Below are 22010 nucleotides of genomic sequence, written 5' to 3' on the forward strand. Positions count from 1 at the left end.
ATTATAATGATTAAACTAATTTAAGCGATGAGATGATGAGATGTTGATCGATCCGACTACCTTAATGAACACGATTCAAATCTTATTATGTTAAATATTATATTGATTGCTTAGGCAAGCTTAGCCTGTAGATTTAACACATTACATTACGGATAAACCATCTTTTTTTTGTCTTAAGTATACACAAAACACATATGCTTAGAGTTGTTAACTAATTTAATGAAACGAAATCAATCAATGTATGTATCTATTTATCCAAGCGTGAGAGGGAGGGATGGAGGAAGGGGGGGGATTGCACAGCCAGGTTCTTCAGTACGATTATGATCATAACCTTAATTCCGTAATAACCCCCCAACACCCGCACCCCTTATCTGTTTAAAGGCTTGACAGGCGCTCCCACACATATGCGACCAAGTCTATTTTTACACTTGTAATTTACACACACAAACAATAACACACACTCACACGTACTATAACCATACTATGGCTATTTTATAGTAGTTACATTGAGATAATGTATTGGCCAGACAGAGGAACCCCAGCTCTCAGCTCAATCAGAACCCGAACACGAACCAGAATCGGACCCCAAACCAGAACCCGAACCCGAACCAGAACCCGAACCCCTTCTAGAAATTATAAAATTGAAACAAATGTAGTTCTTAAGTAGCCAACGAAATTTTTCTATTGTGACGCGACTAAAAACCATTAAGAACTAGAAACAGCAACAATGCTTGCAAATAAAACTTACAGAAAACAATATTTCATTTTCTTTTTCATAATGTAAGATTATATAAAAGCAGGATGATCCCTCAAAGAAATTGCAGTGACAATTATGTATGTATATCGATATATATATATATATATATATATGTATGTATCTGTTTAGTCCCTGCTGTCTTCCATAGCTCTTCAACTAGCTGGCAAGTACAGATTCAGATTCAGATCTAGGGCCAGGTCCAGGTCCAGGTCCAGTCTCCATCTTTGCCTTTGTCTCCGTCTCTGTGTTCGTAATCGTCTCTTTAAATCCTTAAGCTAGAAACGTTTGTAGTCCCCTGACCACACACATCGGATGTATATAAAATTCCATGTAGATCTGATCTGGAAGTTTGGGCTCCCAATACCAGGTAGAGCTCTCCCCCCACTCCTGTGAAGCAGTTTTGTAGCGAGTGCCAGGCAGGAGAGGGCCAGACCATACGGTATATATACATATGTATGATGTAGTAATATTACCGACTAAGATGACGACTTTATACTATCTTACTATTGTAATTGTAATTGTAACTGTAATTGTAATTGTATTTATATTTGCGTACGGTACATATTTAGCGAAAATTCAAATTGTAAACCTAGTAATAATGGATAGTAGTACGAAGGGTGGGTCTGTGCTTGAGAATGGGTTTCTTTCGCTCTGTCTGCGAGTGTGCGAGCTCCCCCAGTGTGTCCGTATGGGTATATGTTCTTGTATATAGAGTCGTTGTGTAACTAATACTTACGGGTATGTGTATCCCCCGGCATCACATCCTTATGTTGTTAAACCCCGCAAGAAACGTCATTTAATTATTGTAAATTCGTTTTGAAAATCTAACGGGTATATCCCGCATTCTACAAGTACGAGTACATACATATATTAAAGTATATGGAGACATCGGATAAACATATGCAGAAGAGAAATATTTTTTTTTTCTATACTTAATTTTAGCATTTAATTCAAACAACAACAAAAAAAAAACAAAATCATCAAAAAAAAAACGGGAGAATAAAAATTGATAAAATGAAAACTGTATAAAAAGAGAAATTGAGAGCAAAAAATATAAACCGAAAATGAACAACAAAATACAAAAAGTTTTTAATTTAGAGCAAAGCAAAGATGGATAAATTTTCATACAAAAAAAACCTCATACAGCCGGACGGACACTCCAGTACGTACATATGTACATAAATATAAAGAGATATACATATATGTATAGCTCTCTGTTATAAGTATGTACATATGTCAAAAACACGGACAGCGAATCACTCGATTATTGCCCAATTGGCATTTTAGAAATTAATTGTTGGACTTTTGTGGATACATAGCCGAATAGAGTTAGAGATGAAGACAACGCATATATACGAGATTTACAGATAGGGATAGGAAGGATAGCGATAAGCGTACAGAGGGGCAATACAGATAGAGGTGGGGGCAAGAAGAGCATAACGAAAACACGCCACGAAAACTGGTAAACTAGTAACAAAGAAGAGAAAGCAAGGGAAAACCAGATGGGGGACTGACAGCGAGCGAAAAATGTGGCAAAAGCGAGAGGGAACACAACTGTACCCACAGGTGACTCCTATCCTCCTCGCCAAGCCCCTACCATGCCCTCACACGACCATTGATCCATTCATTACACACACACACACATGCATACACTTTTTAGTAAGTCTATTTTTAATGAACAAACCGAGAAACCAATTACCAAGTAACACATACTTTGCCTTTAATGCGTACACCCAATATCTAGTATTAATAACACGGCCGCCAAACGCCAAAAATTTAAAGAAAGAGCTCATAAAAACAACAAAAAAACGAGCAGAATAATAACGAGGGAAAAACAACTGAAAATCAGCAAAATAAAAAAAAAATCATAAAAAACTATCCACCAAATGATGTGTTTTCTTATCGCACTTAAGTTAAAAAAAAGGAGAAACGTGAAAATGGGCATATGGGCACTTCAGTCGAAGAACTGAGCAACTATTTGTGACAAATTAATCACCACACTTCCAAAATCAATGTTCCCCAGCACCTAGTCGACTCTCTCGATTGTACTGCCTGCTTTTCCCCATAGGGTTTTTTATATCTGTTCTCAACCAGCATAGTGGACTAAAGCGCCGGAGTTTGCGGACTTCCTACAAGTACATCATGACGTCGTGGGCAATTCGAGTGCTTTCATCGAGCACGAAGGCAGTGACTAGTCCAGCGAGGCCTCCAGCGACACGCAGAACGTGTCCAGCTCGGACTCCAAGCTAAAAAACGTCCAGTCCAAGTTCAACACTACCTATTCCAAACAGCGATCCGGTCGACTCGATCACCCAAAACGGTGTCTCCAGCCAGCTCGTCGCTCGCTTATACGCCAGCTATGACCGGAGCCTTGTTCTTGAGCAAATTGCGCGTGCCTTCATGGGCTTCAATATCAAGCTCACAACAGTAGAATCCTTTCTATTGACATTAATCGAAATATTAAGCATCGGTCGCAAAGGATCGCAATTAATTGAATTGGCTTTTACTCGAATGCGAGACGAAGAATCGAAGCGGATGTAAATTGTCAATGTACTTATTGGTGTTTTCTGCCATTATCTCTGTACGTATCAATTACGTACCGGTGAACTCGTCTCTGTTCCAATTGTCGTTGCTGATTTCGTTCATCTCGTGCCGCTTGTGACTGAAATTCTCGACATTGCGACATGCTCACACTCGCATTGTCGTTATCTTATTGGATTCATTCGCCTGTTCTTTCTGCTCTCGATGGCAATGTTCACAGTAACAAAATGCAAACCTTTCACGTAACACTCACACACACAAAAATATATTAAAACATTCGCGATATTTGGACATTTCACTTACACAAATACCCTAAAGCTCCAATTAAAAAATACTTTACGACCTGTTCTCATGCGTTGTCCAACAAAAATTGCATACAAATCGGTAGAGCTTTTTATATATTAGTTATTGTATAAAAGGTAAAGCAATTAACAACTGAGGCGATGCTGGATGATATCATTGCCGGTCTTCTGTTCACCGATTCCCAACGTATACGCAAGTGGACCGCCGCTGTGGGCAATGCGTTTGACAATCCGCAGGCCCTACCAGTGCTCTACCAGATCCTGATGTCGCCTTGAGAGACATAAGTCCGCCAGTTGGCAGATGTCCCGATGAAGAAGCGGACCCTTTAGCGGATGAGAATCAGGAAGAAAAATACTCAACGCGCAGCCTGAAAGCATGCCATGCTTTTTAAACAAATCTGAGCTAGTTTCTTACTGCATAACTCTGCCATTGGTTATCCGATCTTGAGGTGCCACGCCCCGTCGCCATCTATGAAGGGCTCTAGTATCAAACATCATGTAAATGTATTCCTCGCTCCGGCTCCATATTGGCAATCTGAGTCAAGGTTCTATTCCATCTAGTTCATCCACGAAAAAATACAGAAGCGACCAAGATTCCAGCGTGTGATGCACCACAGGCACTAGGAGATTGGATTGGATTACTCAACGCCGGCAGTCGTCCTCCTGCAGTCCTCCTGGTTGTCCTTATCCTGGTCAACTGGCTGGGTCGTTTCCCGTTTCCCAGCAATGGCGTCCCACATTTTGTATGGTTTATGTTTATTCATTAATAATTACACGGGTGAAATCCAGAACAGAACAGAGAATCTATGATAAACAAAATTCTAAAACGTATAAAAATGGGAATGTTTTTCGTTATTGGCGGCTTGCTCCGTCTCCGTATTGTTTTGGGGATGATTACGAATGCTTGGAACATGGAACAAACCGCGCGATGTGGATTATGGTGACTTTGTTATTATTATTATTATTATTATTACTAGTTATATTTATTTATTAATGTGTCAAAGTTTGATATGCCTTTCCGTTCGTAAATATCTTGCCATGCTTCCTTCCATTCCTTCTTCTTCTCTCTCTCTCTTTCCTATACTTATAGTTCTCTCTCTCTCTTTCCTATGCTTATGTTTCCGTCTCTCTTTCTGATCTATTGTTTCGTTGTTTTTTGCATCTCTTAGGGTTAAGGCTTTGTTTTTTTTAATAAAAATATATATATATGTATAGTTATAGTTTAGCTTATTTCTTAAAAATATATATTCGAACAATGTTTACGGTTTTGTAAAAAAATCATACACACCCACACACGCACATTGATATTGACAAGAACGGAATCTGTCCTCCCATGGAGGGACACGAGAGAGAGCAATAAAATGCGGAGTACATATACAAAAAATATATATAATAATAATTTCAGATACGATCGATCAGAGGGCGGCATATGTAATATGTGCAGTATATGCAAACGATGGCCAGGCACAATTGTATCCGATCCGATCCGATTCGATTCTGTTTCTGTTTTTGTTCCTATAGTTGTGTGTGTGTGTGAAAGGCACGTTGCGTTTTCTGAGCATATCCGATTCAATAAATACGATATGCGGATCACCAGCGAAGGGAACCTCATTGAGTATGCTCGGAAATGGGAATTTGAATGGGAATGGTATGCCTAGCAGCAGCAGCTTGCTGTACGTAACCCTAGGTACATACAGGCATATGGAGGGGACAGACGAACATTCGGTGTCAAAATATGGGGATGGCTTAGATGTCTTTACAAGATGTTTCGAGATGTTTCGAGCAGGAGTTAAGGTGAGGAGGGTCTAAGTACAGCTGCCAAACTTAAAATTTGTAATACTAGAGCTTATGCCGAAGCAATCGAATAGATCGTTGGATCGTTGAATCGATGGATAGATGGATCGATGGCCACTGTCTGTGGGTTGTGGGTGCACTTTCGTTGAGCTGGGAGGTCCACATCTATCTGTGGATTCCGTTCTATGAGTGGTGTCGCGCGTTCCGCATGAGTGGGACCAGCAGGGAGGGTGGCCCCGCCTGGCGCAGGAATGGATGGGCCAGCAGCTCGGCGGCGGTGGCCCGCTGTGCCGGATCGCGCACCAGCATCCGATCGAGAAACGATTGCAAGCGTGGCGAGACCTTGTGGGCGTTCTTCAGATTCGGTGGCTGCATGTCCCGGATGCGACGCATCGCCTGCAGCGGCGGTTCGTTGAAGAATGGTGGCTCGCCGTCTACCATTTCAATGACCATGATGCCCAGCGACCAGATGTCCACCTCGGGCCCATACGGCAAACGCGAAATCACCTCCGGAGACATCCAGTAGGGTGTGCCCACCAACGATTTGCGCTTGGGCAGCTCCTGCGATACCTGGGCGCAGAATCCAAAGTCCGATAGCTTCACCCGGCCGTCGGCGGCCAGAAGTATGGAATCCGACTTGATGTCCCGATGGATGACACCCTAGAGAGAAAGAGAGAGAGAGAGAGAAATGACAAAATCAGATAAATGTGCTCCCTTTGTGGTTTTACCCACCATCCCTACCCCTACCCCTACCCCACCCCCACTTGAGGCGACCTTTCTCCCAGCCACTTATCGCATTACGAGCGGCCACTGTGGGCCTGAAGCCACGCTCTCGTGTGTACAAATGATTCGTTCTTTCGAATCTTTGTTCTACTCATCGTAGACAAAGTGCTTGTAGACTTGGGGCAGGGCAGGCTTATTGCTCTTCTGCACTTACGATTTCACTTCTGCTTGCTGCGCCTAGTTTCGGGTGCTCATTCCACTGTGCGGACGGACAACAGCTTCGGTGACAACATTTAGAAATCGAAACCTAAGCGACGCGAAAGCGGAGGCCAAAGAAAGCGCCACAAATGGCAATGGCAGCAGCAACAGCAGAAGCAGTAGCAGCAGCAGGGAAAAAGAATCGAATCGAATAGAAGGGAATGGAAGGGAAAGGAAAGGAAAGGCGCAGCAGCAATACAGTGAAGAAAGCCCCCAATTTCCGTGGACAGAGGCAGTGGCACTAGCACTAACACTGGCACTGGCAGGGTGTAGCCGCAGACAATGGGGTCTTTCTGCATGCTGGTCACGCACCTGTGAGTGCAAATAGGCCAAAGCCTTCAAGCACTGCTTGCAGACAGTGGCAATCTGCTCCTCATCCATGCGCGAATGGGTGACAATGTCGGTGAGGGCGCCGCCCTCCAGATACTCCATAACAACCCAGAGCTCGTCGTTGACCAGAAAGCTGGAGTATGTCTCCACGATATTCGGATGATGGTAGTCCCGCATGATGACCACCTCGTTGAAGAGAAGCTCTCGTCGCTGCTGCTTGCGCAGGTCCATTTTCTTCACGGCCACCTGGCGACCTGCAAAACAAACAAAATACCAAATCCGTTTGGTTGCAGGACAATTAGGAATAAGTGGAGCCGCCACACCCACCTGTGGACTTGTCGGTGGCTATGCAGACGGTGCCCGTCGAGCCCTCTCCGATCTTGTTGAAATGATCTAGATTCTCGCGCGGATCGCCAGCGGAGACGACCATTTGGAGGGCGGCACGAAATTGCTCGTGGGTCAGCCGCTGCTCCTGTTTGGGCTGCTGCTGCTGCTGCTGCACAGACGCCTGAGAAGCGGCCAGGGTGGCACTGCTGGCCCCGCCGCTCGAGCTGGAGGCACGGGATGCCGACTTGACATGGTTGTGTGCATGCGGATGCGGATGCGTCTGGGCGTGGCTGTGCAAGGGATTTTGATTCTGGTCGCCCACGCCCACGGACTTGGACTGGTGCGGCTGTGAAGCGGGGGGATACAGGGGGAAGCTGCTGCTGTTTCCGTTGTTCGTGTGGGAGTGGGTGGATCGCGTTCCGCTGGCCACCGAACCCACAGGCGATGTTTGTTGCGGGATGGCGCCCGGCGGTCCGACGCCTCCAATGGCGCGGTACTGCATATTCGCGCCCTGATCCGTTCGCACGGCCAGGGGACCTGTGGCCGCTCCATTGACGTGCGCGTTCTGACTGGAATAGAGCATTGGATGGCCCAGGGGCTGCTGGGGCTTGAAGCCCGTCGCTGGCGTTGTCGTCGCCGCCTCCTCCTCGGGAACGGAGGGCGGCACATTAGCCACGCGACGCACACGCGGCGGACTCGAGCTGCGTAGCGAATTGGAGCGCGCCACATGCGAGGTCTTGGGGAGGACAATGCCGGACGTGGTCATTGGGTCCATTAAATGATGAGGCCCGCCAGCACCCATCATCCCCATCGAACCAGGCACTCCGCCTGGAGTACCCGGGATCGGTCCACCGCCGGAACCCCCAACCGAGGCCATCATCATGGTGCTACTGCTATTTAGCGATGTGGTGTCCGCCTTATTATTGTTGTGGTGGGGCCGCACAATCGTTTTCAGGTCGAGGATTTCTGTGGGCGTAATCTCTGAGGGATCGACCAGGGGCAGAGGTCGATTGGTCGACTTGAGGATCTGATTGTTGCCCACAATGGAGGCCCACTGGAGTGGGAGGCCGACATATTTGTTCTCCCGCTTATCGAATCCCGTGTGCACGCGATGCTCGAAATTACTGGGCATCGAGATCAGGGGTTTCTTCTTCTTCTTGGTGAACATTTTGCAGGGAAATTCGCGCTTCTGCCTGCTGCTGCACGCCGTTTATTAGTTTTTATTCTGCAGACCCACACAAAAAACGCAGCAAATTTTCACTTTTTATTGCCCGGCCACTTTCTTAATTATTACGATATCGCAGCCTTAACTCATACAGTAATCAATTGTAATCACAATTGTAATCCATTACAATACACAAACACGGACGCGGACACGCGGACACATTTTTTGCGGCTTGGAGACGCTCAAGTTACGAATAAAAAACACAAACAAACACAATTGGAGAAACAAAAAAAATAAATAGAAAAACACAAGCAGTGTGATCGCGGATTTATCGAACAAGTATACGGTCCTCACAAATATACCGACTCAATTTAAAAATATACCGTAAATATACTGACGGTAACAACAATTCGCTTTTTGACATCGTAACCACACGCCAATTACACATTTGCTACATGTTAACTACATTTGTATGTAACTACCAAAAGCGACACCTGAAGGGGAAATGTGTACGTTTCAAAAATTGTTGCCGAAAATTTTTGAGATTTTTATGGCAAACGATCAGAAATTTGATACTGAGTATTTGATGTGGTCTGGGACATGGCTCTAAGTGGCATTTCTACACGATTTCTACATTGGTGAATTGGACAAGAGGGTGAGAAAAAATACTGGAAAATACTATGAAAAGTATAAAATTTGCAAGGTGTGTGAGCTAGACATGGTGGCAAAAATATCAGTGTAACCTAGGGCAGTGTGTCCATCAGAAATATATTACAATATTCCGATAAAAAACCGAACTTAACCCACGTAAGCCTCCTCTATTTAAATAGTTAAACGACTTGAGGTAAATGGCTGAAAATATTCGTGTACGTTGATATGCAACGACTGCCTCTTACAGGAGGCGACGAACTGAAACCAGCAGAAGGCTGTTACGCGCGGATCCCAGGCAAAACGCAGCCCTCCCGCCCAACCGACTGAGGGGCGCTGCCCCATGAAACCGTGGAGCTAAATTGGCGCGGCAGGATCTCCAGGCGGGAGCTGGCCGATATTTAGGCGGAACAAAATCGGACTAAAAACTTCGTACAAACTAGGAAAGAACCAAGAAGAATTCCCCAGTATTGGCACTTATTGCCTGCGAATCGGTGGCCGGGGGCCAGGGCAGCGGCAATAATAACGGTAACGTATTCAGCAGGGCTCCCAGCCACCTCTATAAATACAAACAAATACTGTGACAACTTTGAACAGCTTGATGTTTTTTGGGACTTAAGTAATATACTCAGAATATCCTTGAGACCGCGATTCATGATCAGATTGGCTATGCTACGAATTTCTTCACGCTCATCTCCGTCAGCGGGCGATCACTCGAGGTGAGCACCAACCCCTCTCGATACAGATTGGCGATCTTAAAAAAAAGCATAATTGATTTTTTCGCCAAAACTCAATATCAAAATGTATGTAAACTCGACATTGCCCACAATATTCATTTAAATTGGAGAAACGAACAGAAAAAGGCGTAGATCATTCTTTTCACAGGTTTTTGTGGGTATATTTTGTTGTTGCTTTTTTTAATTATCATACCGCATATATTTACTTATTTACATTACGATACCGTTTCTTAAAACGAATTCTCTCCGATTTCCACAACTCAGTTTTTCCCGGGACTTACAAATGATCAATTAAAAATTATATTAAAATATTTTAATGTTTTCCATGTGTATATATTTATGTAGTTATGTATATATAAAACATGCGTATAATCATCATAACTTTATTCTTTTTTCTGCTCTCTATTATCGCCACTGTGCATCTTATCCTCTTCTTCTATTCTTTTCTCTATCTCTTTCTTATCGGTAGCTATAGGTTTTTTTCATTTACGTTTCTAAATAGTTTCTGTTTTCTGTATTTTGTTGGTGTACTGCTGTTGTGGCTCTTGCTTCTGTGTTTCGATCGCGAATTCCTTGGATAAATCTATAAATAAAGAACAAAAACTAACACAAACTAGTAATGCGGTCCTCATTATCATTATCATTATCATCTCCTTTTTCTCCCTTCTTTCCTCTACTTGTTCCGTATTCTTTCCTTTCCACTGCTTCCAAAAATATCTAAGCAGATGATGCTTTCTCTTGATTTTTAATATATATGTATATTATAATATAGTTTACTCTCATTCTTCTTCTTTGCGCTATTTACCTCCTCATTCTCATCTTCATCCCCGTTCTCTCTCTCTCTCTCTTTACATTTTCACAACATAATTATTACATAATTATCGGTTACTGATTATACTTATAAATATATATATATATATGTATCTCATGTATGCATCAAGAAACAATAGTTGCAAATAAAATGACTAAAAATACAATTAAATTGAAATTTACAGTTCCGTCGCCTGCAATGTACTGGCATGTGTATGGGGTGGTCCTTGTTCTTTTTGGACTGATTCGAGGATTACCTACTGTACACTACTACACTGCCCGAAGACCACACTCTGACGACGAAGATTATGATCCTTCAATCCGGATCCCTGATTTTCTATGTTTTTCATACGCTTTCGGCTTGCCTGCGCCCATCATTCAATCAATTAACAAAAAAAACTAGCATAAAAAAGGATCCATTACAAACTAGAGAATGGACACGAGAGCTGCTTGATGAGGACGCAGTATATGCGTGTGTGTCCATAAAACCAACAAATTAATATAACTTAAACAAATTTTGTGTGTGTGTTTAGAGAGAGGACTACGAAATATGGTTGCCGTTGCCGATGTTGCATTTGCATCGGGATCTACATCTGCTTCCGGTGAATAGTTCCTTTACGTCCTTTACGGCTGCTGTGCTTCAGTCAGTGGTGCTATTGCTTCATTGTTGCTTCGGCGTCGCACCAGTTTGTAACGGCTGCGCAGGACATGGGGGGAGCTCTTGGCACCGACTCCCGCGACGGAACCTACTCCTGTTTCTGTTCCGTCGTTATCGTTGTAGCGCTGACGGTGGCTGATTCTCTTGGTGCCACTTCCTCTGTGACTCCTGTTGCTCATGATGGCGGAGGTGGTGACTCTGCTGCGAGTTTGCCGCCTGCTGTGCAACACTCCAAGCCGCTTCTGTCTGGTCAGCTTGGCGGCTGCCGTGTTGAACATGGTGGTTGTGGTTTCTTCATCTGGTTCTGGGGCGGTCCCAGCCGTAGAGGCCGAGACGGTACCTGTGACGCTGCGTACGAAACGGTATTTTGAAACGTGGGGGAACTGCTGCTGATTACGATCGTTGTGACGGCGACTCCGTCTGTGGGCACCAACGGATGATGCCCCTAGCGTTCTGTCACTGCTCTCGTTATCCGTTACCAGCCCCTCCTCGTCCTCTTCCTCCTCCCGCGGCGTCTGCCCGATTTTCCGTGCATCACCGTCTTCTAGAGCCAATCCCATTCGTTGTGGTTGTGCCTGTGCATGTTCTTCATTCATGTGGCTGTTGCACTCGGTTCCCCCCCCTAAAGCGATGGCGAGGGCGGCGGCGGCGGCCTCAGTAGATGTTGTTTCGGAGGCCTGCGATGCCACTTCTACCGTGGCGGCAAACGGCGCACGGGGGCGCGGATCTTGCGGCGCGCCATCTGTGAATTCTGGGCGGCGTTGCCAGCTGGCGGTGGATTGAAGCTGTGAATGGAACGGGATTCGTTAGTGCATGTGCGTCTATGTATGACTAAAATCGGAACTAGTTCCGGGTTTTGCAGCTGCGGAGCGAGTATGAATTTGAAATCTTGTGGCCTTTAAAAAAAGGAACAGAAAATGTGTGCAAACAAAAACCACACGGAAACGTAAAATATTAACGCACTGAAGGACTGTGACCGCAAAAACCGCGCGCACACACACACAAGGAACATTTATGGATAACAGATTTTTTTTTTAACGTTTAGAAAACATTTAGTTGTATGCAGTGGTTGCTGGTGGGATTCCAAAACAGATCTTTAAATCCGTTTGGAGTTTAATTTTGTTTTGTTATGTTTTTTTGTTTTCGTTATGTTAACATACATACATACAGACATACATAACAAACACAACAACAAATATCTTTACAAATTAGCTGTGTAAATGCAATAATAACGGTGAACGGTGCATCAGTGTAGGTGTCTGTCTGTGTGTGTGTGTTTTTGTGTGTGTGATTCGGCCAATCATTTTGGAAAATTGCAATAGACAGAGAGAGAACCAATGATCCTCTCTCTCCTAATCGCTTTCCACTCACTATTCGTATCTCTAGCTCGCTCACGCAGCATTCGCAAGTGCGTACTCTTTCTCTCTCCTTTACTTACGCGAACATATTGGCTGCCGCCGGAGCACCGGCACTAAATTGGAACGGTGCGTTGGCATTTGGCGTTGACTGCAAACAAACAAATAAAAAAAATACGTTTTCGGTTTTGTTTTTTTCCTTTTTGGGTTTTTGTGGTAAATTTGTTGTCTTTGTTTAAAGCAAAAAATTATTTTTGTTGTTCATGATGAGTGAATGTACGAGGGGGGAGTGGGTTGGGTTGGGTTGGGATTGGGAGGGGGACGGGGAGGGGCCTAAGTTACGTAGTGTATTTACAAATTGGTTTCTGAAATGAAAAGTGACAGCGGAATGAGAGTGTTCGTATATGTGTGTGTGTGTCGGTAGAGTTTATGAGTATGAGTGTAGAATGTTCGTCTGTTTGGGTGTTAAAAGTGTATGTTTCTGTGTGTGGGGTTAGAGGTCACACATACAGTGCTGTCCAAAAAAAGTATCGAACCGGCATGCATATAAATCATATGTTTATCAGATTCCACAGCACACGTAGATGTATGCACATACATACATATGTATGTAGATCGAATATCGCGGCCCCGTACAGTTGTACAGTTACAGCGAGTTCTACCCTCACTACCCCCTACCGATACGGTTTGAAATGCACAGCAACAACACATAAGCAATTGATCGATAGCTACATACATACATATGTAAATGCAACGCTGCTTATGTTAAATGTTAAATGTCAATGCTACTGTTAATGTTAAATGTCAATGCTACTGTTAAATGTTAAATGTCAATGCTACTGTTAATGTTAAGCTAGTGGAATGTGAAAGGGGGTCATGAAACAACTAAAACTAATACTTTTCTTCTATATATGTATACAAAACTAAATACTACATATGTATATAATACTGGTGTTTCAAGAGTGCAAACAGGTGATACAAAAATCGTTAACGGCTTGGCTTTAGATAATTTTTTAGCCTGGATTGACCATCATTTTGGTTTACCTGCATCTGCATTTGCAGCGGCGTCGATGTGACCGCAAAATTGAACATTGACGAACCGCTCGCCCCAGGATCACCGAGCCCGGGAGCTGCGCCAGGAGCGGCAGGAGCCGCAGAAGCGCCGAACTGGAAGACACGCTGCTACGATGCCGTGCCCACAAATGCCATTTTTTTTTTTTTTTTTTTGGTTTTGTTTTGATTTGATTTTTTAGGTCGTTTCAGTGGTGATTAGTAGGATGGATAGTTGATTGATTGATTGATTGATTTGATTTTGTGCGCCCCATAGCCCCATAGAGGTTTTGCAGTATAGGGAGGTGGGGGGAGGTTTGGTTTTATAAAGTGTGTACATAGGAGTAATACATACATGGAGTACGTTTTTTTTGTTTTTTTTTTGTTATTATTTTTTGTTGTTAATTTTTCAAAAGAACACACACACACAACAGCGACAACAACATGAAGATTTTTTTTGATATCGGTTGGTTTTTGTGTTGTTGAAAATAGAAAGGAGAAAGAAAAAAAGAGAAGAATAAATACAAATAAATAAATATAAATATAAACAATCAAAGAAATAAATATATACATACTGTAATCCTTAATTAAAAATAGGTTAACCGAAAGTAGGGCTATCGGCTATCATGCAAAGACAAATAAAAGGTGGCACATCCTTTGGGCCACCTATAAGCTCTAAAACATCTACGAAATATGTATAAATATGCGTACTGCCTACTGATATACATATATGTTATATAGACGTACAAATTGATGTTCTCTTTCAACAAGTTCTGGAAAAGGCTTATTGCCGTCAGTATATTTTGAAGTACGATTTCTCGTGTCAAAATTGTGGTCTGCGCAATGGCAATGGCAATTGCTATGTCTATGTCTATGGCTATGGCTGGGTAGATGGATGGATGGATATGGATACTTACATCGCCCGATGCTAGGGAATTGGCAGTCGCCGAACCGGCGGAAAAGTTAAAGGCAGGCGTCGCCTGTGGTGTGGCTGTGCCAGCGGACACTGTAGCCGAGCCCGTAAAATTAAAGGCCGGCTTAGCGGGGATCGCACTGCCCGCGGTGCCGCTGCCGCCAAAGTTGAAGGGTCCAGATGTGGCCGCCTGCGGAGACACACATAGAGAGAGAGAGAGAGAGAGGGAGAGAGAGAGCGGAGAGCATCGATCAGTTATCGAACGGAGTGCAGCACTATCAACTGACGATTCCGATATACTTACCGACTGGGAAAGAGCCGAAGAGCCTCCAAAGTTAAATGATGGCTTTGCAGCTGCGGCAGTGCTCGCGCCGCCGAAGCCTCCTCCTCCTCCATTGCTGCCGCCAAAGGCAGGCGCTATGGCATTACTGAACATAGCAGCCGGACCGGGCGCAGGCGCAGGCAAAGAATGGGGGGCCATCGAGTTACCCACAAAGCCGAAACCCGTGGTGGGGAGGGCTCCATTGCCGCCAAAAGCTGAAGTCGGTGCCGGAGTTGTTGTCGTGCTGGCGGTCGATGTACTGCCGAAGCCTGATCCAAATCCACTGCCGAAAACAGAGCCGCCAGACACCACCGTCGGGACGCTGGTGCTGCCGGTGGCGGTGGCGGTGGCCGGGACCTGGGCTGTGCTGCCATTACTGGGTATGAGGCTGGGACTAGGGCTAGCGCTGGCGCTGGGCCAGCCAAAGCTTACGGGCTTTGTCTGGGTGTTTGCGGGTATACCCGATGCCGCTCTCTTCTCTCCAAAGCTTAGCGGCGGTGCTGCTGATGTTACTGCTGCTCCAAAGATGGAGCCCGTCGCATTTGTAGTCGGGGCTGCCGTCGATGTCGGAGTTTGGCCAAAGAAGAAGGTGTTGCTGTTGCTGCTGGGGGCAGCTTTTGTCGTGGAGCTAGCTGGAGATGGACCGCCAAAGCTGAACAAACCTGGTGCTGGCGCTGGCTCTGGCGCTGCAGCGGCAGAAACCGATGCTGGAGCCGGTGTCGCAGCAAACGATGTGCTAGATGTTGCCGCTGGTCCTCCCGGATTGGTTGTGGTCCCAGCCCCAAAGAAGACCACAGGTGCCGTCGTCACCGTCGGCTGTTGGCTAGTGCTGCTGCTTACACTGCTGGTCGTTGCGGAGGGGGCAGCGCTGAAGATAAACATGGGCTTCGTATTGGAGGAGCTGATCGCAAGGGTGGCGCTCGCGTTGCTGCCCGAAGTGTGCGTCGAGCTGGACACTGCCGATGATGACGAAGGTAATGACGGGGTTCCAAAGCTGAACACTTGACTCTTGACAGTGGTAGCGGCGGCGGTTGCGGTAGTTGCGGTAGCTGCGGCGGTTGCGGTAGTTGCGGTAGCTGCGGCGGTAGCGGTAGCCGTGTCGCTGCTGGAGGACAGTTGTGTCGATGTGGTGGTGGGGGCTCTGAATGAAAATTGGCTAACGGGAGTCACTGTTGCTGCTGCTCCCGTTGCTGCTGTTTCGATTCCTGTGGTGGATGTGGCCTTTGTGGCAGTCGGAGTTGCCCGTAGATCGATTGACTTTGGCTCCTCCTGGGTGGGGAGGGCTCCGAACTTGAATCCTCCTGTCGAAGCTTTGTTGCTGTCTGCCACATCCTTGCTCTGGCCAAAGCCAAAGGAGAACTGAGGAGCAGCGTTCGATGTTGGAGCCGGCAGGGCTGGCTGGACTGGTGCTGCTTCCTTTGCTTTTGGCACAAACCCGAACGTGAACGTGGGCACATTGTGAGTGGCGTTGGATGAGGGTTTGCGGTCGTCGCTTCTCGGCCTCAGTTGCTCGCAGCAGCAGCACGTGGAGACCGAATGGTCGTTCATGGCCATGCACGTCTCGCACTCCCAATTGGCTGCCTTCTGGGCAGCCACCAGCTGCTGAAAACTGGCATCCTGTTTGACTGCCTGCTGCTGCTTCTGCTGCTCTGGGGTGAAGCCAAACTTGAAGCTGGTAGTGTTGCTGTTGCTGGTGCTCGAAGAGACGTTGGTTGGAGGATTGCTTGCGGAGGAGCTCGAGCTGGACTCGCTGCTGGCATTGGGATTGCGCGACTGGCAGGCGACGCACTCGACGGCACTCGTCTGATTCATCACCAGACATGTCTGGCACTCCCATGTGTTGGCCTTGGGCCTGAAAGCCTGCCCAAAGCCGGAACTCGAACTGGATGTGGAGAAACCCGATCCCGAGCCCGATCCCGATCCGGAGCCAGAGCCGGAACCGCACCCCGGGCTGTTTGTAATTGAGAAACAGTCGGTGGTGGTTTTTCTGGCTGCTGTGGTAGCTCCCTGGCGCGGCGTCTCACAGGCCACGCACTTGCTATCCTCACTCTTGTTGAATATCATGCATGTGTCGCACTCCCAGGCACTCGAAGACTTCTTGAAACGATCTCCGAACGCGCTGGCAGTCGACAATGGAACTGCAGATGTAGGTGGAGCTGCAGTCTTGGAAGGCTTTGGCGTCTCGCAGGCTGCGCACCTAACCAGCTCCGACTTATTTCTGATCATGCACACATCGCACTCCCATTCAGTGGCTGATTTCATAAACTTCTGGCTAAAGCCTCCTACCACACCCAGCTGGCTGCTGCTTGGATTATGTGCCGATGCAGCGGTGGTGGGACCGTTCATGAATGGCAGCGACTGCTTCTGTTGTTGCGTCTCAAATGAAGCTGGTGCTGGAAAGGAGAAATGGCGCGTGTTCCTCGATTCCTGTGCAGTTTCTCCTTCTCCCAGTATGGGTACGGGTATGGGTTCAACAAAGCTGAATCTACGTCCTGATACGTTGCTAGGCTGCAAGGCTGCAGAACTGACACTGGCACTGACACTGCCACTGCCACTGGCATTAGCTGGAGCTCTTGCTGTTTCTGTTGCTGCAGAATTAACATTGGCACCCACAAAATTAACCGCAGGCCTGGGGACTGCAGGGTTGGCCGTCACCGATGGCACCGTCGGCGGCGGCGGTGGCTTGATGACCAAATCAAATGTCGGTGTATTTGCCATGGCCGGGAAATTGATCATCGGCAAGTCGAAGGGTTCGGGAGCCAGTTCGATATCTTCGCGCGGCTTGCGAGACGACGTGTGACTCAGTCGGGAGCGCATCTTGTTCGTGTGACTATTATTATTATTATTATTGGTGTGACGGGCTGGCAGAGCTGCCAGGGCCATGGTGGTGGCCGATGATGCCTTTGGCTTGTAATTCAAAAGCAATTCCTTCGAGCTCTGGGTGACACGGTGCAGGCGACGTCGTTCGAGTACCTGTTGCATTGGCGGGGAATAGGAAATGCTAGTTTGCCGCTTTTGCAGCTGTTGTTGCTGTTGCTGCTGCTGCTGCTCCTTCAGTGTGTTTCCGAGCCGCTTGACATCAAACAGAGGCGAGGAGTACGTCTCCAGTAGGCTCAGGATGCGACGTGTGGAGGTCGAGAGGGACATGCTGTCCACGACCGATGTGTTTGGTGTCTCTGTTTGCTTTCTGGGGCACATAGCAATTTTCTTTACGCGGTATCCGGTGGAGGGTGGCGCCTGATGGGCGGCCGGTGAACGGCCGCCCGAGTTCATGGCCACCGATGACGAGGAGCCGCCACTCTGGCCAAAGATGCGATTGTGCGCCGAATTGCCGCCGAATGTGGTCTGGCCCTTGTAGAAGGGCGAGCTTAATGTTGAGCCGGAGCCCCAGGCCGAGGCGGAAGCACTGCGCGTCAGCAGCCGGCTGTCGCTCAGGGCCGAGGAGCTGCCATAGATGTAGGCATTGAAGCGCCGCCTCTTGTTCAGCGAATTCAGCGAACACGTAGAATTGTGGTGCGTCGGTTGGGCCGAGCCGCGTGTAAATATTGACTTTGCGCTCTGCAAATTCCCATAGAACCATTGGTCGCTGTTGTTGTTGCTGTTGTGATGGTAGGGATAGGAATCGGAGGCCTCCACTGCCTCGGCATATTCATTCAGTTCGCTCTCCAAATCTGCTCCCGATCCCGCTTCCGCTCCTGCTGCTGCTGTGGCTGTGGCGGCTCCTCTCTTCGATTTGATAATGTTGTTATTGTTGTTGCTGCTGCTGATATTATTATTGGATTTGCAGATATTCAGTAGATGCTCAATCCTCTCATTATCTGACTGTGCCACATCGAGGGATGCTTCGGGGATCGTGTCAGTCTGCCCCAGCAGAGGGGGTCTCTTGTGGAAGGCCAATGGCACGGCGGAGAAACTGCTGCTGGTTTGCCCGAAGCTGAAGCTACGACCGCGTGGATGCTCTATGGCTGGGATGTTCAGCGATCGACGTATACTGCAACGAGGACGAGGACAGCGGAGAATAGTAAAATCTCTAGTAAGTAACGACAGGAACTGGGTCAGGGCTAGAGGGGTAGGGCAGGGGCTCACCTGACTGGCAGATCTCCTGTGGTGGCCTCGGCGGCCGACTCGTTGCCCGCAAAGAAGTTGTAGCCCGGCTCACGCTGCTGATGCTGGTGATAGAGGTTCATGTAGGTGCGACGATGTGGAGGCACGCCGCCCTTGTTCGAGCCACGACTATGGCTGCGGCTGCCCAATGCCTGAGAATTGCCTGAGGTGTATAGTTGACCGGCGGAAGCGGCAGCGGCAGCAGCGGGCGTGGAGGAAACCAGTGGCAATGGCAGTCGCCGCATGCTTGGTAAATGGACGCTTGTCTCCAGCTGCAATAAAATTTCAGATTTGAGATTAGGAATAGCAATTAGGAAGAGGAGAGTATAGCTTGATTTCACTCACTTCCAACTGTCGACGCTTAGGCGGGGGAGAGGCTGACGCTTGTGCGTGATCATCGTCACCATCGTCCTCGTCTTCCTCTTCGTCACCATCTGGCACCTCGTCGTCATCGTCATCAAAATCATCATCGGCGGCAATAGCAGTGCGCCGTTTGCGCAAGGCGAACACATTGTATTCGCTGCGGCGTGTCTGCTCATCCTCGCCAACTAAATCATGTTCGGCTATGTTGTCGGCCAGGGCCACCTCCTCGTAGTCCAGACCTCGTGCAGCGGCGCCATCATCCACATCGGGTAGCAGGCCCCCCGCGGGTGAATCCTCGCCGTCGGGTTCGGCCAGCTCTATACGACGGCGTCCTCGTTTCCTTTTCGTTAGAGACGTTGTTCCTGTTCCATTCTGTTGTTGTTGCTGCTCCTCTTGGGCCTCCGGGGTGATGGCCTTAGAAGTTGGTGAGAACCATGAAGATGACAGGATATTTGAAACGCCCAGCTTCACCCTTCCCATGAGAGACTGGAATGAGAGAACAAAATGCAGCATTTCCAGTATTTCGCGCGAATTTCGACCTCCGACTCGACTGTAAAACTGTAACTGTACTTACTTTGCGGGAGACGCGGGGTGAGCCGGCAGCAGAATCATCTTCGGCGCCCTCCTCGGGCTCGCGTACTTCCCTGAGCGGCGTTAGCGGATGTGTGCTCGATCCTGATCTCGTGCTGAATTTCGTGGTTTGGTGTCGTTGCAGTGTTTTTTTTGTTTGGCTATTTTGGTGTGGACTATCCTCAAACTCAGACATTTTATTGGATTTTAAGCCGGCGAAGAAACGGCACGGCACACAAAATGAAAACTAACCAAAAAGAAACGAACACGCGCACACACACACAAACACACAAACGCGCAAAACAACAATAAAAAAAGAAACGGAACACACTGTTGCAATCCTGGGTAAGTGTGTGAGTGTCGTCAGTGTCAGTTCAATGTATGTGTGTTACGCACGCCGTGTCGCTGTGTTGGTTCTTCCACACACGCGGCGATTTTTTTTTTACATTTATTTTCTTTTGATCTTTTTTCTGTGTCTTTGCACTTTGGCGCCAGAAAGTGCAGCAGATCTGAATGTATTTATTTATTTATCTATTACACGGGAAATATGCATTTTATATTCCTCTGCAAGCACAAGAGACGCGGTAAAATAAAAATCACATCGGGATTATAAATTGTAAAGAAAACTGTGTACACACATGCATGCATGTAGTAAATTGCTCGTTTTTCCTAATCATATGAGGATTATGTTTTTACGGATTCTATTTTGCCTGTGAACCAAATATGGGCAAAACGAGCGGGGGTGACCGTTTTTATCGCTTCCTTTTTTTCGTCTTCGTTTCTTTTCTTTTGCAATTCTTCTTTTATACACCACTCACACACACACGAGCGCGCGAGGTACCCAGCTATGGCATTCGCACTCATTTGTTTCAAAAATGCTTGAGTTGAACAGCCAGAGACGCAACGAATGGCCTGCAATTCTCAAATCATTTTAGCTGCACGCATTGCCGAAAATGCAAGGATTTGTGTCGCAAAACATAATAGTGAGTAATTTTTACAAAAGAAATGAACACTTCACAAAAAAAAGCACGATTTGAGAAAAACGCGTGTAGCTAATATGACGAGTAATAGCAGCTCATGCAAAACCAACGAGTCAAACCGCGACGAGTGTGGGATTGCTACGCGCTAGTGTATTTTATTGGTCCAACGCGTTGCATATCGGGCCGCTAACTGAGCCATAATTAAAATATTTTGGAATCGATGTTTATTATGCTATGTTTATTATTGTTTTTCTTGATGGTGTTAGACGGTTTGTTTCCCATGAGGTGGCTTTTGCAATTAGTCAGTTATAGCTTTATAGCGTTAAACTTTACTTAATTTGCTGCGAAGAAAGGGATAGCATACGAGACAAAACGCAAACAAAATGTTCGTAGCCATCTTCAGACACGTTTCCCGACTCTGAGTCGGGAGTCATTTTCCATTTTCCATTACGCCGTCTCCCAAGGTTTAATATCATTATTAGAAAATCTCGCCCAACATCGCACATAAATATCGAAATTGATATATTCTGCGAGAACAAATAGCCATCGATATATTATATAGCTCGATTTCTGCATTTCGCCCCGGTTTTACGTAAGCCCTGTTTACGGTATTTTTAATACTTTTCGGTTTTTTTTAAGTCAATTTCATCAATCTAATAAATTTCATTTTCAAAGGTATATTTAAGAAGAAAGGGTATAGAAATCCAATAAAAGCAAGTATTTAAAACAAACTAGTGAAGTAGAAAATAGATTCATTAATCGGATAAAATTATGTGGGCAGGGTTGAGGTTTCTATTTAGCTAGTAATATTGGACGGAATATCAAAAAACAGTATTTATTGGTAATACGCGGTAGACGACAGTGAGCGCCATTCCATGCACCGAATTTGCGGCAACACTAATTGTCATACCCTAGGGAAAAGGATATTATAAAATTCAGAATATGTTTGTCATCCCAGGCTCCAAAGAAGGCAAAAACAACTTGGCGTCTGTTTTAAATATCACAACGATATTTTGCAGTTTATTGTATTGTTACAGAGACCAAGAATAGGTATCATGATCGATATATATATATGCAAGATACCATTAATATTGATGAATACGACTAAAACTTATCAATTTGAGAAAAGTTCTATATGAATAACGTTTTATCTTCATATTAAATTAACGAAATAGGGTATACAAAGGTCTATATACGCATCATGTCTTCAAATACCAGTAACATTCCGAGTGTTTTTTTTTGTTGAACCATTTTGTTTAAGCCAAAATATAACAAAAGCAAGAGTTTAAATTAAAGCAGTCAA

At 46.2% G+C, this 22010-nt stretch overlaps 2 protein-coding genes and 1 long non-coding RNA gene across 8 annotated transcripts; 1 reads left to right on the forward strand and 2 right to left on the reverse strand.

Annotated features, from left to right (window-relative positions):
- Positions 1-4339: 4339 nt before the first annotated feature.
- Positions 4340-8555, reverse strand: mbt (serine/threonine-protein kinase PAK mbt). The gene is made up of 3 exons (XM_001354870.3): positions 7033-8555; positions 6688-6959; positions 4340-6054 (listed from the first exon to the last, which is right to left on the reverse strand). The coding sequence occupies exons 1-3, from the start codon at positions 8198-8200 to the stop codon at positions 5578-5580; spliced, it is 1917 nt and encodes a 638-aa protein (XP_001354906.2). The 5' UTR covers positions 8201-8555; the 3' UTR covers positions 4340-5577.
- Positions 8556-8713: 158 nt separating this feature from the next.
- LOC26532345 (uncharacterized) lies at positions 8714-10782 on the forward strand. Its single transcript, XR_001452819.2, has 3 exons — positions 8714-9041; positions 9096-9373; positions 9443-10782. It is a non-coding gene; the product is annotated as an uncharacterized lncRNA (long non-coding RNA).
- Positions 9894-21057, reverse strand: Nup153 (Nucleoporin 153kD). 6 transcript variants are annotated; one of them, XM_033382247.1, is made up of 8 exons: positions 21041-21057; positions 19732-20291; positions 19140-19643; positions 18777-19066; positions 14673-18681; positions 14373-14558; positions 13450-13587; positions 9894-11835 (listed from the first exon to the last, which is right to left on the reverse strand). In XM_033382247.1, the coding sequence occupies exons 2-8, from the start codon at positions 19921-19923 to the stop codon at positions 11017-11019; spliced, it is 6138 nt and encodes a 2045-aa protein (XP_033238138.1). In that variant the 5' UTR covers positions 19924-20291; positions 21041-21057; the 3' UTR covers positions 9894-11016. The 6 variants fall into 6 exon arrangements, with proteins under 6 accessions (XP_033238138.1, XP_015041768.2, XP_015041765.2 ...); XM_015186282.2 differs by lacking the exon at positions 21041-21057 and adding an exon at positions 20546-20850; XM_015186281.2 differs by lacking the exon at positions 21041-21057 and adding an exon at positions 12489-12556 and having other exon boundaries at positions 11592-11835; positions 19732-20854.
- Positions 21058-22010: the final 953 nt, after the last annotated feature.

This window comes from Drosophila pseudoobscura, chromosome X (assembly GCF_009870125.1).
Source record: "Drosophila pseudoobscura strain MV-25-SWS-2005 chromosome X, UCI_Dpse_MV25, whole genome shotgun sequence".
Taxonomy (NCBI): domain Eukaryota; kingdom Metazoa; phylum Arthropoda; class Insecta; order Diptera; family Drosophilidae; genus Drosophila; species Drosophila pseudoobscura.

What these genes read in the sequence shown, in the direction of transcription:
- mbt (XM_001354870.3), bottom strand. Translation starts at nt 8,200, where the DNA reads ATGTTCACCAAGAAGAAGAAGAAACCCCTGATCTCGATGCCCAGTAAT. An exon ending in AGCCACCGACAAGTCCACAG is followed by an intron (nt 6,960 to 7,032) that starts GTGGGTGTGGCG and finishes TTTGTTTTGCAG; the next exon opens with GTCGCCAGGTGGCCGTGAAG. An exon ending in TGGCCTATTTGCACTCACAG is followed by an intron (nt 6,055 to 6,687) that starts GTGCGTGACCAG and finishes CTTTCTCTCTAG; the next exon opens with GGTGTCATCCATCGGGACAT.
- Nup153 (XM_033382247.1), bottom strand. Translation starts at nt 19,923, where the DNA reads ATGTCTGAGTTTGAGGATAGTCCACACCAAAATAGCCAAACAAAAAAA. An exon ending in CTAAGCGTCGACAGTTGGAA is followed by an intron (nt 19,067 to 19,139) that starts GTGAGTGAAATC and finishes ATTTTATTGCAG; the next exon opens with CTGGAGACAAGCGTCCATTT. An exon ending in ACAGGAGATCTGCCAGTCAG is followed by an intron (nt 18,682 to 18,776) that starts GTGAGCCCCTGC and finishes TCCTCGTTGCAG; the next exon opens with TATACGTCGATCGCTGAACA.